The 18,250-nt window shown below is 54.2% G+C and overlaps 1 protein-coding gene across 1 annotated transcript in view; it reads left to right on the forward strand.

Moving 5' to 3' along the window:
* The window catches only part of LOC137309706 (synapsin-1-like), a 207,811-nt gene that overhangs the window by 91,979 nt on the left and 97,582 nt on the right, over positions 1–18,250 (forward strand). The window contains exons 3-5 of the mRNA XM_067977785.1: positions 7,039–7,130; positions 9,450–9,606; positions 10,282–10,371. Coding sequence (XP_067833886.1) covers positions 7,039–7,130; positions 9,450–9,606; positions 10,282–10,371 — 339 coding nt within the window. The remainder of the gene's footprint in view (positions 1–7,038; positions 7,131–9,449; positions 9,607–10,281; positions 10,372–18,250) is intronic.

Below are 18,250 nucleotides of genomic sequence, written 5' to 3' on the forward strand. Positions count from 1 at the left end.
TCTGGGACTGTGTGACAGTGACTCTGTGACTCTGGGACTGTGTGACAGTGACCCTGTGACCCTGGGACTGTGTGACAGTGACCCTGTGACCCTGGGACTGTGTGACAGTGACCCTGTGACCCTGGGACTGTGTGACAGTGACCCTGTGACTCTGGGACTGTGTGACAGTGACCCTGTGACTCTGGGACTGTGTGACAGTGACCCTGTGACTCTGGGACTGTGTGACAGTGACTCTGTGACTCTGGGACTGTGTGACAGTGACCCTGTGACTCTGGGACTGTGTGACAGTGACCCTGTGACCCTGGGACTGTGTGACAGTGACCCTGTGACTCTGGGACTGTGTGACAGTGACCCTGTGACCCTGGGACTGTGTGACAGTGACCCTGTGACTCTGGGACTGTGTGACAGTGACCCTGTGACTCTGGGACTGTGTGACAGTGACCCTGTGACTCTGGGACTGTGTGACAGTGACTCTGTGACTCTGGGACTGTGTGACAGTGACCCTGTGACTCTGGGACTGTGTGACAGTGACCCTGTGACCCTGGGACTGTGTGACAGTGACCCTGTGACTCTGGGACTGTGTGACAGTGACTCTGTGACTCTGGGACTGTGTGACAGTGACCCTGTGACCCTGGGAGTGTGTGACAGTGACCCTGTGACCCTGGGACTGTGTGACAGTGACCCTGTGACCCTGGGACTGTGTGACAGTGACCCTGTGACCCTGGGACTGTGTGACAGTGACCCTGTGACTCTGGGACTGTGTGACAGCGACCCTGTGAGTCTGGGACTGTGTGACAGTGACCCTGTGACTCTAGGACTGTGTGACAGTGACCCTGTGACTCTGGGACTGTGTGACAGTGACCCTGTGACTCTGGGACTGTGTGACAGTGACCCTGTGACTCTGGGACTGTGTGACAGTGACTCTGTGACTCTGGGACTGTGTGACAGTGACCCTGTGACTCTGGGACTGTGTGACAGTGACCCTGTGACCCTGGGACTGTGTGACAGTGACCCTGTGACTCTGGGACTGTGTGACAGTGACTCTGTGACTCTGGGACTGTGTGACAGTGACCCTGTGACCCTGGGACTGTGTGACAGTGACCCTGTGACTCTGGGACTGTGTGACAGTGACCCTGTGACTCTGGGACTGTGTGACAGTGACCCTGTGACTCTGGGACTGTGTGACAGTGACTCTGTGACTCTGGGACTGTGTGACAGTGACCCTGTGACTCTGGGACTGTGTGACAGTGACCCTGTGACCCTGGGACTGTGTGACAGTGACCCTGTGACTCTGGGACTGTGTGACAGTGACTCTGTGACTCTGGGACTGTGTGACAGTGACCCTGTGACCCTGGGACTGTGTGACAGTGACCCTGTGACCCTGGGACTGTGTGACAGTGACCCTGTGACCCTGGGACTGTGTGACAGTGACCCTGTGACCCTGGGACTGTGTGACAGTGACCCTGTGACTCTGGGACTGTGTGACAGTGACCCTGTGACTCTGGGACTGTGTGACAGTGACCCTGTGACTCTGGGACTGTGTGACAGTGACCCTGTGACTCTGGGACTGTGTGACAGTGACCCTGTGACTCTGGGACTGTGTGACAGTGACCCTGTGACTATGGGACTGTGTGACAGTGACCCTGTGACCCTGGGACTGTGTGACAGTGACCCTGTGACTCTGGGACTGTGTGACGTTGACCCTGTGACTCTGGGACTGTGTGACAGTGACCCTGTGACTATGGGACTGTGTGACAGTGACCCTGTGACCCTGTGACTGTGTGACAGTGACCCTGTGACTCTAGGACTGTGTGACAGTGACCCTGTGACTCTGGGACTGTGTGACAGTGACCCTGTGACTCTGGGACTGTGTGACAGTGACCCTGTGACTCTGGGACTGTGTGACAGTGACCCTGTGACTCTGGGACTGTGTGACAGTGACTCTGTGACTCTGGGACTGTGTGACAGTGACCCTGTGACTCTGGGACTGTGTGACAGTGACCCTGTGACTCTGGGACTGTGTGACAGTGACCCTGTGACTCTGGGACTGTGTGACAGTGACCCTGTGACTCTGGGACTGTGTGACAGTGACCCTGTGACTCTGGGACTGTGTGACAGTGACTCTGTGACTCTGGGACTGTGTGACAGTGACCCTGTGACTCTGGGACTGTGTGACAGTGACCCTGTGACTCTGGGACTGTGTGACAGTGACTCTGTGACTCTGGGACTGTGTGACAGTGACCCTGTGACTCTGGGACTGTGTGACAGTGACCCTGTGACTCTGGGACTGTGTGACAGTGACCCTGTGACCCTGGGACTGTGTGACAGTGACCCTGTGACCCTGGGACTGTGTGACAGTGACCCTGTGACCCTGGGACTGTGTGACAGTGACCCTGTGAACCTGGGACTGTGTGACAGTGACCCTGTGACTCTGGGACTGTGTGACGGTGACCCTGTGACTCTGGGACTGTGTGACGGTGACCCTGGGACTCTGGGACTGTGTGACGGTGACCCTGGGACTGTGTGACAGTGACCCTGTGACCCTGGGACTGTGTGATGGTGACCCTGTGACCCTGGGACTGTGTGACAGTGACCCTGTGACCCTGGGACTGTGTGACAGTGACCCTGTGACCCTGGGACTGTGTGATGGTGACCCTGTGACCCTGGGACTGTGTGACAGTGACCCTATGACTCTGGGACTGTGTGACAGTGACCCTGTGACTATGGGACTGTGTGACAGTGACCCTGTGACTCTGGGACTGTGTGACAGTGACCCTGTGACTCTGGGACTGTGTGACAGTGACCCTGTGACTCTGGGACTGTGTGACAGTGACCCTGTGACTATGGGACTGTGTGACAGTGACCCTGTGACTCTGGGACTGTGTGACAGTGACTCTGTGACTCTGGGACTGTGTGACAGTGACCCTGTGACCCTGGGACTGTGTGACAGTGACCCTGTGACCCTGGGACTGTGTGACAGTGACCCTGTGACCCTGGGACTGTGTGACAGTGACCCTGTGACTCTGGGACTGTGTGACAGTGACCCTGTGACTCTGGGACTGTGTGACAGTGACCCTGTGACTCTGGGACTGTGTGACAGTGACTCTGTGACTCTGGGACTGTGTGACAGTGACCCTGTGACTCTGGGACTGTGTGACAGTGACCCTGTGACCCTGGGACTGTGTGACAGTGACCCTGTGACTCTGGGACTGTGTGACAGTGACCCTGTGACCCTGGGACTGTGTGACAGTGACCCTGTGACTCTGGGACTGTGTGACAGTGACCCTGTGACTCTGGGACTGTGTGACAGTGACCCTGTGACTCTGGGACTGTGTGACAGTGACTCTGTGACTCTGGGACTGTGTGACAGTGACCCTGTGACTCTGGGACTGTGTGACAGTGACCCTGTGACCCTGGGACTGTGTGACAGTGACCCTGTGACTCTGGGACTGTGTGACAGTGACTCTGTGACTCTGGGACTGTGTGACAGTGACCCTGTGACCCTGGGACTGTGTGACAGTGACCCTGTGACCCTGGGACTGTGTGACAGTGACCCTGTGACTCTGGGACTGTGTGACAGTGACTCTGTGACTCTGGGACTGTGTGACAGTGACCCTGTGACCCTGGGACTGTGTGACAGTGACCCTGTGACTCTGGGACTTTGTGACAGTGACCCTGTGACTCTGGGACTGTGTGACAGTGACCCTGTGACTCTGGGACTGTGTGACAGTGACTCTGTGACTCTGGGACTGTGTGACAGTGACCCTGTGACTCTGGGACTGTGTGACAGTGACCCTGTGACCCTGGGACTGTGTGACAGTGACCCTGTGACTCTGGGACTGTGTGACAGTGACTCTGTGACTATGGGACTGTGTGACAGTGACCCTGTGACCCTGGGACTGTGTGACAGTGACCCTGGGACTGTGTGACAGTGACCCTGTGACCCTGGGACTGTGTGATGGTGACCCTGTGACCCTGGGACTGTGTGACAGTGACCCTGTGACCCTGGGACTGTGTGACAGTGACCCTGTGACCCTGGGACTGTGTGATGGTGACCCTGTGACCCTGGGACTGTGTGACAGTGACCCTATGACTCTGGGACTGTGTGACAGTGACCCTGTGACTATGGGACTGTGTGACAGTGACCCTGTGACTCTGGGACTGTGTGACAGTGACCCTGTGACTCTGGGACTGTGTGACAGTGACCCTGTGACTCTGGGACTGTGTGACAGTGACCCTGTGACTATGGGACTGTGTGACAGTGACCCTGTGACTCTGGGACTGTGTGACAGTGACTCTGTGACTCTGGGACTGTGTGACAGTGACCCTGTGACCCTGGGACTGTGTGACAGTGACCCTGTGACCCTGGGACTGTGTGACAGTGACCCTGTGACCCTGGGACTGTGTGACAGTGACCCTGTGACTCTGGGACTGTGTGACAGTGACCCTGTGACTCTGGGACTGTGTGACAGTGACCCTGTGACTCTGGGACTGTGTGACAGTGACTCTGTGACTCTGGGACTGTGTGACAGTGACCCTGTGACTCTGGGACTGTGTGACAGTGACCCTGTGACCCTGGGACTGTGTGACAGTGACCCTGTGACTCTGGGACTGTGTGACAGTGACCCTGTGACCCTGGGACTGTGTGACAGTGACCCTGTGACTCTGGGACTGTGTGACAGTGACCCTGTGACTCTGGGACTGTGTGACAGTGACCCTGTGACTCTGGGACTGTGTGACAGTGACTCTGTTACTCTGGGACTGTGTGACAGTGACCCTGTGACTCTGGGACTGTGTGACAGTGACCCTGTGACCCTGGGACTGTGTGACAGTGACCCTGTGACTCTGGGACTGTGTGACAGTGACTCTGTGACTCTGGGACTGTGTGACAGTGACCCTGTGACCCTGGGACTGTGTGACAGTGACCCTGTGACCCTGGGACTGTGTGACAGTGACCCTGTGACTCTGGGACTGTGTGACAGTGACTCTGTGACTCTGGGACTGTGTGACAGTGACCCTGTGACCCTGGGACTGTGTGACAGTGACCCTGTGACTCTGGGACTGTGTGACAGTGACCCTGTGACTCTGGGACTGTGTGACAGTGACCCTGTGACTCTGGGACTGTGTGACAGTGACTCTGTGACTCTGGGACTGTGTGACAGTGACCCTGTGACTCTGGGACTGTGTGACAGTGACCCTGTGACCCTGGGACTGTGTGACAGTGACCCTGTGACTCTGGGACTGTGTGACAGTGACTCTGTGACTCTGGGACTGTGTGACAGTGACCCTGTGACCCTGGGACTGTGTGACAGTGACCCTGTGACCCTGGGACTGTGTGACAGTGACCCTGTGACCCTGGGACTGTGTGACAGTGACCCTGTGACCCTGGGACTGTGTGACAGTGACCCTGTGACTCTGGGACTGTGTGACAGTGACCCTGTGACTCTGGGACTGTGTGACAGTGACCCTGTGACTCTGGGACTGTGTGACAGTGACCCTGTGACTCTGGGACTGTGTGACGGTGACCCTGTGACTCTGGGACTGTGTGACAGTGACCCTGTGACTATGGGACTGTGTGACAGTGACCCTGTGACCCTGTGACTGTGTGACAGTGACCCTGTGACTCTAGGACTGTGTGACAGTGACCCTGTGACTCTGGGACTGTGTGACAGTGACCCTGTGACTCTGGGACTGTGTGACAGTGACCCTGTGACTCTGGGACTGTGTGACAGTGACCCTGTGACTCTGGGACTGTGTGACAGTGACTCTGTGACTCTGGGACTGTGTGACAGTGACCCTGTGACTCTGGGACTGTGTGACAGTGACCCTGTGACTCTGGGACTGTGTGACAGTGACCCTGTGACTCTGGGACTGTGTGACAGTGACCCTGTGACTCTGGGACTGTGTGACAGTGACCCTGTGACTCTGGGACTGTGTGACAGTGACTCTGTGACTCTGGGACTGTGTGACAGTGACCCTGTGACTCTGGGACTGTGTGACAGTGACCCTGTGACTCTGGGACTGTGTGACAGTGACCCTGTGACCCTGGGACTGTGTGACTGTGACCCTGTGACTCTGGGACTGTGTGACAGTGACCCTGTGACTCTGGGACTGTGTGACAGTGACCCTGTGACCCTGGGACTGTGTGACAGTGACCCTGTGACTCTGGGACTGTGTGACAGTGACCCTGTGACTCTGGGACTGTGTGACAGTGACCCTGTGACTCTGGGACTGTGTGACGGTGACCCTGTGACCCTGTGACCCTGGGACTGTGTGACGGTGACCCTGTGACCCTGTGACCCTGGGACTGTGTGACGGTGACCCTGTGACCCTGTGACCCTGTGACCGACTTTATTTGCACGGTCGTTATAACAACAGCGTGGATTCTGACATCATTTCCTGATCAGTCTCTCTCTTTCCTTTCCCTCCTTTTTCTCTGTTTCTCTTTTTCACCATCACTCCCTCTGCCTCATCATTTTCTCTCCTCTTTCTCTGTTCAACTCCTCCCTTCTCTCCCTCCCCTCGCTCCCTCCCCTCACTCCCTCCCTCCACTCCCTTCCTTCACTCCCTCCCCTCCCCCCTTCGCCTCGCCCCCTCCCCTCACTCCCGTTGCCCCCTCACTCCTGTTCCTCCCTCACTCACACTCTCCCCTCACACCTTCCCCTCACTCCCTCCCTCCCCTCACTCTCTCCCTCACTCCCATCCTCCCCTCCTCCCCTCCCTCCCTCCCACCCCCACTCTCTCCGCTCACCCTCATTCCCCTCACTCCCTCCCACCCTTCCCTCCCTCTCGTCACTCCCTCCCCTCCCTCCTTCCCCTCACTTCCTCCCTCCCTCTCCTCACTCTCACTCCCCTCTCTCCCTCCCCTCACTCCTCCCCTCCCCTCACTTCCTCCCCTCGCCCACTCCCTCCTTCCTCTCACTCCCACCCTTCCTCCCACTGACCCTCTTCCCTCACTCCCTCCCGCCCCTCACTCGTTCCCTCCCTCCCTCCTTCACCTTCCTCCCTCCCTTCCCTTCTCGATTTCTGTTTCCACAGGCTGAATTCTCAGAGCTGAATGTGATCTCTCATGCCACTGGCAATTTCAGTATTGACATGGAAGTGTATCGGAACGGAGTGAAGGTCGCAAGGTGAGACTGAGAGGGACAGAAGATAACATTCATCGTATCTCACTCAATTTCAGGAAGAGTGAACTTAATCCCTCACCCAGGACTTTACAACTGGGAGTGAGTTACAGGCTGGAATCTAATCCGTCCTGTACCTGCCCTGGGAGTGTTTGATGGGACAGTGTAGAGGGAGCTTTACTCTGTATCTAACCCTGTACCTGCCCTGGGAGTGTTTGATGGGACAGTGTAGAGGGAGCTTTACTCTGTATCTAACCCTGTACCTGCCCCTGGGAGTGTTTGATGGGACAGTGTAGAGGGAGCTTTACTCTGTATCTAACCCTGTACCTGCCCTGGGAGTGTTTGATGGGACAGTGTAGAGGGAGCTTTACTCTGTATCTAACCCTGTACCTGCCCTGGGAGTGTTTGATGGGACAGTGTAGAGGGAGCTTTACTCTGTATCTAACCCTGTACCTGCCCTGGGAGTGTTTGATGGGACAGTGTAGAGGGAGCTTTACTCTGTATCTAACCCTGTACCTGCCCTGGGAGTGTTTGACGGGACAGTGTAGAGGGAGCTTTACTCTGTATCTAACCCTGTACCTGCCCTGGGAGTGTTTGATGGGACAGTGTAGAGGGAGCTTTACTCTGTATCTAACCCTGTACCTGCCCTGGGAGTGTTTGACGGGACAGTGTAGAGGGAGCTTTACTCTGTATCTAACCCTGTACCTGCCCTGGGAGTGTTTGATGGGACAGTGTAGAGGGAGCTTTACTCTGTATCTAACCCTGTACCTGCCCTGGGAGTGTTTGATGGGACAGTGTAGAGGGAGCTTTACTCTGTATCTAACCCTGTACCTGCCCTGGGAGTGTTTGATGGGACAGTGTAGAGGGAGCTTTACTCTGTATCTAACCCTGTACCTGCCCTGGGAGTGTTTGATGGGACGGTGTAGAGGGAGCTTTACTCTGTATCTAACCCTGTACCTGCCCTGGGAGTGTTTGATGGGACAGTGTAGAGGGAGCTTTACTCTGTATCTAACCCTGTACCTGCCCTGGGAGTGTTTGATGGGGACAGTGTAGAGGGAGCTTTACTCTGTATCTAACCCTGTACCTGCCCTGGGAGTGTTTGATGGGACAGTGTAGAGGGAGCTTTACTCTGTATCTAACCCTGTACCTGCCCTGGGAGTGTTTGATGGGACGGTGTAGAGGGAGCTTTACTCTGTATCTAACCCTGTACCTGCCCTGGGAGTGTTTGATGGGACAGTGTAGAGGGAGCTTTACTCTGTATCTAACCCTGTACCTGCCCTGGGAGTGTTTGATGGGACAGTGCACAGTGAGGCAAGATGGGGTGGGGGATTGTCCTGATTACATCAGTCCCGTGTAAACGGCCGCTCTGACAATCTCGGACCATTTTATTTCTCACTGCGTGCGGTGGGTGGTACTGTCACTTTCAGAGCCCGGGTTACATTTTGCGGGCCTGCTGTCCCCCTGCCATTTTTCGTTCCCGTTTCTTCCCGGAGGACTTTCGAGCACTTCCGTCTCGCGTATTGGCTTTCGTTCCCGGCCTGGGACCTGTGACCCACACACGCCCGACCAAAGAAAGAAACACTCTTGCACCAGTCGCCGGATGTGAGGCGGAAGCTGAGTGGGGACTTGAGTCGAGAGCAACCGCACGGACCGAAAACAGGCCAAGGGGAGGGTTCTCAGGAAGAGGCGAGACACCGCAGATCGGGAGACGGAGACATGATATCCCGTTTGCCGCGGGAAAATAAATCGCCACCCGTAGCAACCAGCTCCCAACGGCGATTGGGCCTGTGCGGGTGGAAGGAACGATTGTCGACTGGAGGGCACCCGAGGGTGGGGGGCCCATTGCTGCTTCCTCCCACCCGACGCCCCGATCGGGAACCGCCAGCTCGGCAACCTGACCCCCCCACCCCACCCCTCCTGACCTCCAGAGGCCCAGAAATGGAGGCTTCACCTTTGACCTTTCGAGACGGCCCCGCCGTTTTGTTTTCGCGAGGGCGAGGATGTTGAAAACCGAGGCGGTGGAGGGGGAACCGGGGCCCGGGGGCGGGGTCGGCGAGCGCGGGGAGGGGAGTGAGGGGCGAACGGGACTCGGTGCCGGTTAGGATACGGGGCGGCGAGGGGAGGGCAGCAGAGTTTTGGACGCTCTGGAGCGTGGGAGGCCGGACGCGAGAACGTTGGGTCTGGAGGTAAGATTGGAGACCGGGGGAGGGGAGAGGGGGGGTGGCGGCATTTGAGGGAGAGGAGTCAGCCCCGACCCGAAATGGGTCCTGAGGCAAGGAGCCCCCTCCCCGCACACCCCGGATAACAAAACCTGTTTCTCTGCAGGTCTTTCACTCCGGATTTCGTCCTTGTACGACAGCACGCCTACAGCATGGCCAAGGGTGGAGACTTCCGGAACATCGTCATCGGGCTCCAGTACGCTGGGGTCGCCAGCGTGAACTCCATACACTCCGTCTACAACTTCTGTGACAAGCCCTGGGTGGTGAGTTTGAGGGGAGTAGGGTGGGCGTTCGAGGGGGTGGTAAGTTTGGGGTGGGTGTGGTCTCTCTCCGAGGGCAAGTTAAGATGGCGGGGGTTGGTTTGGATGGGGGCCATCCTGGATACCTCGAGGAGTTCCTCCAGGGTTGTAATGGAGACCATGTAGAACAGGATGGCCCTCCCGCGCCCACCCACTGGGCACCGTCCCCGGTCTGCCTTGAGTTGGCTCCTCCGATGCTTCGGACCGTGAGGGATTCACCCTCCCGATCGCTGACCCTCGCTGTGAAGTGCGCCGGGCCTTCCGGTCGAGGCCGACGATGCCCCCCCCCCCGCGGTCGATTAGCCGGCCGAGGCCTGGTTCCGGCTCACTCGCGAGGAAATCGGAGGGCGGCAGGTGCCAGCTTCGAGGGATATTTTGACATTCCCTTGGCTACAGGAGGGGTGATCGAATCGAAGGGTTTGAAATGATAAAGGCTATCAATAGGGTAGATATGGAGGAGCTATTTGCGCTGATGGGGGAATCCAGAATTAGGGGGCATTGCCTTGAAATTGGGGCAGGAACAGACATGTGATGATAGTCCACCAATTCTCCTTTGACTGTTGACCAGGGAGAACCTGACAGACTGATTCCTTCCACTGAGCCCTCTTTCCGTCTCGATTTCTCCCCCCTCGTTTCTAGTTTGGCCAACTGGTGAAGATATTCAAGAAACTGGGCCCGGAGGAGTTCCCCCTCATTGAACAGGTCTTCTATCCAAATCACAAAGAGATGGTGAGTGAGAGTTTGCAGACCGAGTCCGAGATCTCAACAGTTGGCGTTAAGTATGTCCGCCTTTATATCTGCAGAGGGGACATGGTCAAGGGGGTCATTCGACACGTACTGCAGGACGGGAGAGACGTGAGCGTTTCTTTCTTGAATTTGAAGCCTTGGGATGTGGGCATCGCTGGCATTTCCTGTCACTTGAGAAGGTGGCAGAGGGCTGCAGGCCCGAGTGGGGACGGTGGGTGGGGTTAGCTGGGGAGTCCCAGGATTATGACCCAGTGACGATGAAGGTCTGCCTTTAACGTAGTAAAAACATCCCAAGGCCCTTCCCAGGAGCGTAAATCAGACAAGATTTGACCCCGAGTTACACGAGATATTAGGACTGGCGACCAAAAGCCTGGTCGAAGAGGTGGGTTTTAAGGAGCGTCTTAAAGGAGGAGAGAGAGAGGCGGAGAGGTTTAGGGAGGGAATTCCAGAGCTTAGGGCCCGGGCGGCTGAAGGCACGGCCGCCAATGGTGGAGCGATGGGAATTGGGGATGGAGAAGAGGCCGGAATTGGAGGAGGGCAGAGATCTCGGAGGGTTGTAGGAGGATCCGGGGTGGGGGGGGCAATGTTGGGATTGGCGTGTGATTCGGAGGGGGACTTGGAGGTGGTGTTGCTCCCATGCACCTGTCCTTCTAGGTGGTAGAGGTCGCGGGTTTGGGAGGTGCTGTCGAAGAAGCATCTGCGAGTTGCTGCAGTGCCTCCCGAGGGCGGTGTAGACTGCAGGCACGGTGCGCCAATGGTGGAGGGAGTGGGCGTTCGGGTTAACAGTCCCTGCCGAGGGTACAATTGAGTTGCTACAGCTGGCCACGTTCCTCCACCTTCTGCTCGAGCTCACTGAAAAGATGGCTACCGTGGCACTGACCGCCATTGGCAGCGAGACAGTCCGCCATTGAATGGCACCGTTGCCAGACCTGGCTGCGTCCAGAGTTCAGAGTTCAAAGGATTTTGTTTACGCTCACAGATTGGAGAGACAAGGTTAATAGACTCAGTCAACGTCTTTTCTAAGAGTTGGCCGATTATCTGATTAGGGACGGGCTGAAGGTCACGAGGGCAGGTGGAGATTTGAGATGATTGATACTGAATTGGCTAAGGGACAGGAGACAGAGAGTAGTGGTGAACGGTTGTTTTTCGGACTGGAGGGAGGTGTACAGTGGTGTTCCCCAGGGGTCGGTGCTGGGACCACTGCTTTTCTTGATATATATTAATGACTTGGACTTGGGTGTACAGGGCACAATTTCAAAATCTGCAGATGACACAAAACTTGGAAGTGTAGTGAACAGTGAGGAGGATAGTGATAGACTTCAAGAGGAGATAGACAGGCTGGTGGAATGGGCGGACACGTGGCAGATGAAATTTAACACAGAGAAGTGCGAAGTGATACATTTTGGTAGGAAGAACGAGGAGAGGCAATATAAACTAGAGGGCACAATTCTAAAAGGGGTGCAGGAACAGAGAGATCTGGGGGTATATGTACACAAATCATTGAAGGTGGCAGGGCAGGTTGAGAAAGTGGTTAAAAAAGCATACGGGATCCTGGGCTTTATAAATAGAGGCTCAGAGTGCAAAAGCAAGGAGGTTATGATGAACCTTTATAAAACACTGGTTCGGCCACAACTGGAGTATTGTGTCCAGTTCTGGGCACCGCACTTTAGGAAAGATGTGAGGGCCTTGGAGAGGGTGCAGAAGAGATTTACTAGAATGATTCCAGGGATGAGGGACTTTAGTTCCGTGGATAGACTGGAGAAGCTGGGGTTGTTCTCCTCGGAACAGAGACGGTTGCGAGGAGATTTGATCGAGGTATTCAAAATCATGAAGGGTCCAGACAGAGTAGATAGAGAGAAACTGTTCCCATTGGCGGAAGGGTCGAGAACCAGAGGACATAGATTTAAGGTGATTGGCAAAAGATCCAAAGGCGACATGAGGAAAAACTTTTTAACACAGCGAGTGGTTAGGATCTGGAATGCACTGCCCGAGGGGGTGGTGGAGGCAGATTCAATCATGGCCTTCAAAAGGGAACTGGATAAGTACTTGCAAGGCGAAAATTTGCAGGGCTACGGGGATAGGGCAGGGGGGAGTGGGGCTAGCTGGATTGCTCGTGCGTAGAGCCGGCACGGACTCGACGGGCCGAACGGCCTCCTTCCATGCTGTAACCTTTCTATGATTCTATGATCGAATGCGGTCTGGGACTTGATGGTCCCTGAGCTGTTGGAAGCTTGGAGATGTTGAGCCAAGGAACGAAACTGGTCAGGGATGGACAGTGTAAGGGGCGAGATAAGAGAGGTTCTGGAGTCTGACAGAGCTTATCGTTGGAAGTAGGGAGATACTTTGTGGAACAAAGGGTAGATGCGGAGAGGCTGTTTCCCCTGGCTGGAGAGTCTAGAACCAGGGGGCATAGTCTCAGGATAAGGGGTCGGCCATTCAAGACTGAGATGAGGAGGAATTTCTTCACTCAGAGGGTTGTGAATCTTTGGAATTCTCTACCCCAGAGGGCTGTGGATGCTCAGTCGTTGAGAATATTCAAGGCTGAGATCGATAGATTTTTGGACACTAAGGGAATCAAGGGATATGGGGATCGGGCGGGAAAGTGGAGTTGAGGTCGAAGATCAGCCATGATCTGATTGAATGGCGGAGCAGGCTCGAGGGGCCGAACGGCCTACTCCTGCTCCTATTTCTTATGTACCAAGAGACGAGATGAGATGAATAAGGGTGCAGGTCACGACAGAGTGGATCACACGTTGTCCATGGGAGGAGAAGGTTTGATGGGTCGAATGGCCTTTTCTTGTTTCACATCGATTTCGTTGACCCCTAGGGGGCAGTCTGTCTCCATTCTACCTGTGCTATCCCTACCTTACCCCTAGGGGGGGGGGCAGCCTGCCTCCATTATACCAGTGCTATCCCCACCCCACCCCTAGGGGATAGTCTGCCTCCATTATACCTGAGTGAACTCTACCTGACCCCTGATAATTATAACCTCTCAGTTCTGGTATCATCCTTGTAAATCTTTTTTTGCACCCTCTCCAGTGCCTCAATGTTCTTTTTATAATACGGAGACCAGAACTGCGCACGACTTAATCTTGCAGTTGACATAATCCCTGATCCTAATGGGAGATCCTCAGGAGAAGCTGTTTCTTGATCTGCTCAGTTCTCATAGTTCTAACCTCTCGGTTCTGGTCCATCAGGAAAGACTGAACAGACGGGGGCTCTTTTCTCTAGAATAGAGAAGGCTGAGGGGTGACCTGATAGAGGGCTTTATGATTATGAAGGGGTTTCGATAGGGTAGACGTAGAGAAGATGTTTCTACTAGTGGGGGACAACAGAACGAGGGGGCCACCAATATAAGAGAGTCACTAATAAATCCAATCGGGGAATTCAGGAGAAACTCCTTTACCCAGAGAGCGGTGAGAATGTGGAACTCGCTCCCACAGGGAGCGGTCGAGGGGAATAGAATCGATGGATTTAAGGGGAAGCTCGATAAACACATGAGGGGAGAAAGGAATAGAAGGAGATGGTGATAGGGTGAGATGGAGCAGGGAGGGAGGAGGCTCGTGTGGAGCATAAACACCGGGATAGACCGGATGGGCCGAATGGCCTGTTTCTGTGCTGTAAAATTTGTGTAATTCCATGTCATTCTCAAAGACTGGCTCCTGCTCGGTGAAAGTGGCTAACTCCCAATTGCGAGACACAAGGCCCGGGAATCTGGCAGAGTCTGAAGAACCTTTTCATCTTCCCCATGGAATTCCATCTATTTTTCGACCTCCGCGGGCCTCTCTTTGTTCCGTAGCCGGCTTCGGAAAAATAGTGTGTGTGGCACTTAACCCTTGCTGTGGAAGGGGAGAGAGCTGGGGGGTAAAGGTTAGAGGTCAAACCAATGGTTGGAGTTGCCAACTCCTCCAGGATTGTCCTGGAGTCTCCAGGAATGAAAGTCTAATCTGCAGGACATTCCTTTTGAGCAAAAACACCCAGGAGAAAAAATCATAGCGGCGTTAAAAAGAATTTTAATTTTCTTTGTTGACTAGTTATAAAAATATCGGACATGGGGGGATGGGGGGATAAAAATTGCTGTTTGACTGACGGTCAAGACTCGGGGGAACGAAGAGCCCGTTCGCTTTCCGACTGGAAGGCGGGGCGTCACGATGATGGACGTGTCGGGCGACCAATGGCAGGAGTGGGTGGGGGCGGGGCGTTTAGAGGCGGGAGGTCACGCGATGACATACCCAGGAATGCGTCCAACCAGAGTTGGCGACAACCTCCGATGCTGACCCCTCAGCTCTCACAGCCTCCTTCCCATCCCGTCGGAGAGCAAATGTCTAGCCCTTAGATGGGCCGAATAACGAATTGTGCTTCTTTCAACTCTTCACGGCCAAGGATTTCTTCATGGTCCCTCACGAGTTCAGCTTTGCCTTTGAAGGTTCCGTCTTTTAGCCCCTCTTCAGCTGTATTAAATTCCGTCTCCCATTGCTCTTCGGCCCTCTCCCCATCTCAGCCGAGCTCCATCCCGTCCTCATCTGAGGTGGGTCCGTCTCTTCCTCGTGGGAACTGCGCCGTGAGCAAAAGAAGTTTCTGGAGCACCGTGTCTCAGGCCGCAGGTTTGCGCACAGCAAGATCCCGCAAACTCCAACGGAAGAACCTGCCTTTCTATAGAGCCTTTCGCGTCCTCAACAGTGCAGCGCTCCCTCAGCCCTGAGGTCTCCAGAGGTGGGGCTCGAACCCTCGACCCCCTGACTCAGAGGGGAGTCCTCCCCAGTGTCCTGGGCTAACCTTTCTCCTTCAACCAACGCCAACCATAAAAAAAACAGGCCTCGTTCGCCCTCTGGGATCTCTTGCTCTGCGCACCTTGCTTGCCTACAAAACCAGGGACCGCCTTTCAAGAGTGATTGATTGGCTGGGGAGAGTTGCGGGACGTCCCGGGGATGGGAAAGGCGCCATCGAAATGCAAGTTTTGTCTCTCCCTGTTTACGGCCCCAGATTTCTCACTTGACGGTTAGCCCTGGTTGCATTTCGCCGGCCCTGGAGTTTTGGAAAGGACAGCCCTTCATGGCGTTGGGAGATAAATCCCAATTCAGAGCTCCAAGATGTGTTGGTATTGACGGGAATGAACAGGAACAGGGGTCAAAGGTTGAGATGAGGCCCCTTCCCCCACCATAACTCGCCCACGTTTCAAACTCCCCCGATCTTTTGCGCTGTTCCGTCCGACAAACGAGCACAAAGTCTACCCCATCCTTTGCGTATCTTCCCGCTCTCCCCTTGCAGAATGGTGCGGAGAAGCGGAAGGATTTGCGGGCCGATAGGCCACATTGTGAACACCCCTCCCGTTGGCCGTAACCATCTCTATCCCAGCCGATATGGGCGGGTGGAGGTTAGTCCCATAGGGCGGGAGAGTTTTATGGGCCGGAGTGTGCCAGGACTGTCGGGGAGAGGGCTCGAACCCTACACCTTCTTGACTCCAAATGCTACCATCGAGCCAAAGGCTCATTCCAGTCAGTCGGCTGAAATTGTGAGACATTGTCTCAACGCTGGAGATGCGATAAATCGGAAAGCAGAGAGGAATTTGTGACCAAACGGTTGTTATTTAATTATATAAATAATGTTCAGACGTAACAGTTCTCGATTTGCGTACAATAGGCTTGACCTCATGACCTCAGTACAATCCAAAATATAGTCGGTTATGCGACCTTGGCATTTATTTGTGGTTTTATTTAAAAAGCATTCATTTGGAATCTAAACTGATGCGTTTTACAGACGGAAATAATAAGTTATCTGAAATAAAAGGACAGAAATGTCCTTTATATCAAGGAAAGCATTGAAAGGGAGCCATCTTGATTGAAATGGGGGCCATTTTGTTTGAAATAATGTTGTAACTCCGCAATTGGAAAAGCAAGTGCGCCGACCAAGAGTTCTTGATCAGAATCGGAAGGAGAAACGCACAAGAGTTGGCCAAGACCACAAGCGCACGCTCGCGCGCGCCCAGCGGGACCTGTTCAAGATGGCGGCCGTTGAGGTGGGCGCTTTCTTTCAGCCTTCTTGGGTCCAATTCAAGTGGGAGGGGGAAAACAAACAAAATATTATTTTTCAGTGAGTCGATCGGGGCAAGAGTGAAGGGGAAGAGAGAGAGAGCAAGGAAAGTAGATCTGAAGAGAAGCAGGATGTGCCTCTCGTGAAATGGCGTCGACCGTTTCCTGTTCGTGGGGACACTGCACTTCGCCCACCATCTTAGCTGCTCGCTTGCTGCAAGGGCAATCAGGACCGTGGAGGTGGCCATTTTGATTTTGAGATCTTCCCAGCGTGCTCTGCAGGTGGGCCGAGCGAAAGGCCTGGCCTGCCCCGTGCAGACACAGGGAAGGAGAGAGTCGTAAACCAAAGAAAAACACGACGCTTTATGTGAGGTTTGGGGACGGGAGCTGTGTGACGCAAATTAGGCATAAAGTCATGGCCCTTTTACTTACAAAATGGCTGCCTCCACCATGGAGTAAGCTGGTTCACTTGGACAATGAATCCATGGACTTCAGGACACAAATACAAAATTCATAAAATATTTCCCCCCCCCCAAGAAGATAGTGGAACATTCCCCCCCCCAGTCGATTGGGCCTTTAAAGGGGGCTGGGTGGATTTATGTTGACTTGGTGGGCTGGGGGTGGGAGGATTGAGGCTTTAGAATTATTATTTCAGGGAAAGGTGTTTCCGAAAAAGGGGATTAGCAGGTTGGGAGTGGAGGATCCCATGATACAAAAATCAGACATGGACTCTGGGTGGAATGGGACTGATGGGCCCAATGATACAATAATCAGACATGGACTCTGGGTGGAATGGGACTGATGGGCCCAATGATACAATAATCAGACATGGACTCTGGATGGAATGGGACTGATGGGCCAATGATACAATAATCAGACATGGACTTTGAGTGGAATGGGACTGATGGGCCCAATGATACAATAATCAGACATGGACTCTGGATGGAATGGGACTGATGGGCCCAATGATACAATAATCAGACATGGACTCTGGGTGGAATGGGACTGATGGGCCCAATGATACAATAATCAGACATGGACTCTGGGTGGAATGGGACTGATGGGCCAATGATACAATAATCAGACATGGACTCTGGGTGGAATGGGACTGATGGGCCCAATGATACAATAATCAGACATGGACTCTGGGTGGAATGGGACTGATGGGCCAATGATACAATAATCAGACATGGACTCTGGATGGAATGGGACTGATGGGCCCAATGATACAATAATCAGACATGGACTCTGGGTGGAATGGGACTGATGGGCCCAATGATACAATAATCAGACATGGACTCTGGATGGAATGGGACTGATGGGCCCAATGATACAATAATCAGACATGGACTCTGGGTGGAATGGGACTGATGGGCCCAATGATACAATAATCAGACATGGACTCTGGATGGAATGGGACTGATGGGCCCAATGATACAATAATCAGACATGGACTCTGGATGGAATGGGACTGATGGGCCCAATGATACAATAATCAGACATGGACTCTGGGTGGAATGGGACTGATGGGCCAATGATACAATAATCAGACATGGACTCTGGATGGAATGGGACTGATGGGCCCAATGATACAATAATCAGACATGGACTCTGGGTGGAATGGGACTGATGGGCCCAATGATACAATAATCAGACATGGACTCTGGGTGGAATGGGACTGATGGGCCAATGATACAATAATCAGACATGGACTCTGGGTGGAATGGGACTGATGGGCCCAATGATACAATAATCAGACATGGACTCTGGGTGGAGTGGGACTGATGGGCTGAATGGCCTTTTCTCCCTCAGACTCCTTCGAGGAGTTTGCC

This window comes from Heptranchias perlo, unplaced genomic scaffold (assembly GCF_035084215.1).
Source record: "Heptranchias perlo isolate sHepPer1 unplaced genomic scaffold, sHepPer1.hap1 HAP1_SCAFFOLD_178, whole genome shotgun sequence".
NCBI classification, from domain to species: Eukaryota; Metazoa; Chordata; class Chondrichthyes; order Hexanchiformes; family Hexanchidae; genus Heptranchias; species Heptranchias perlo.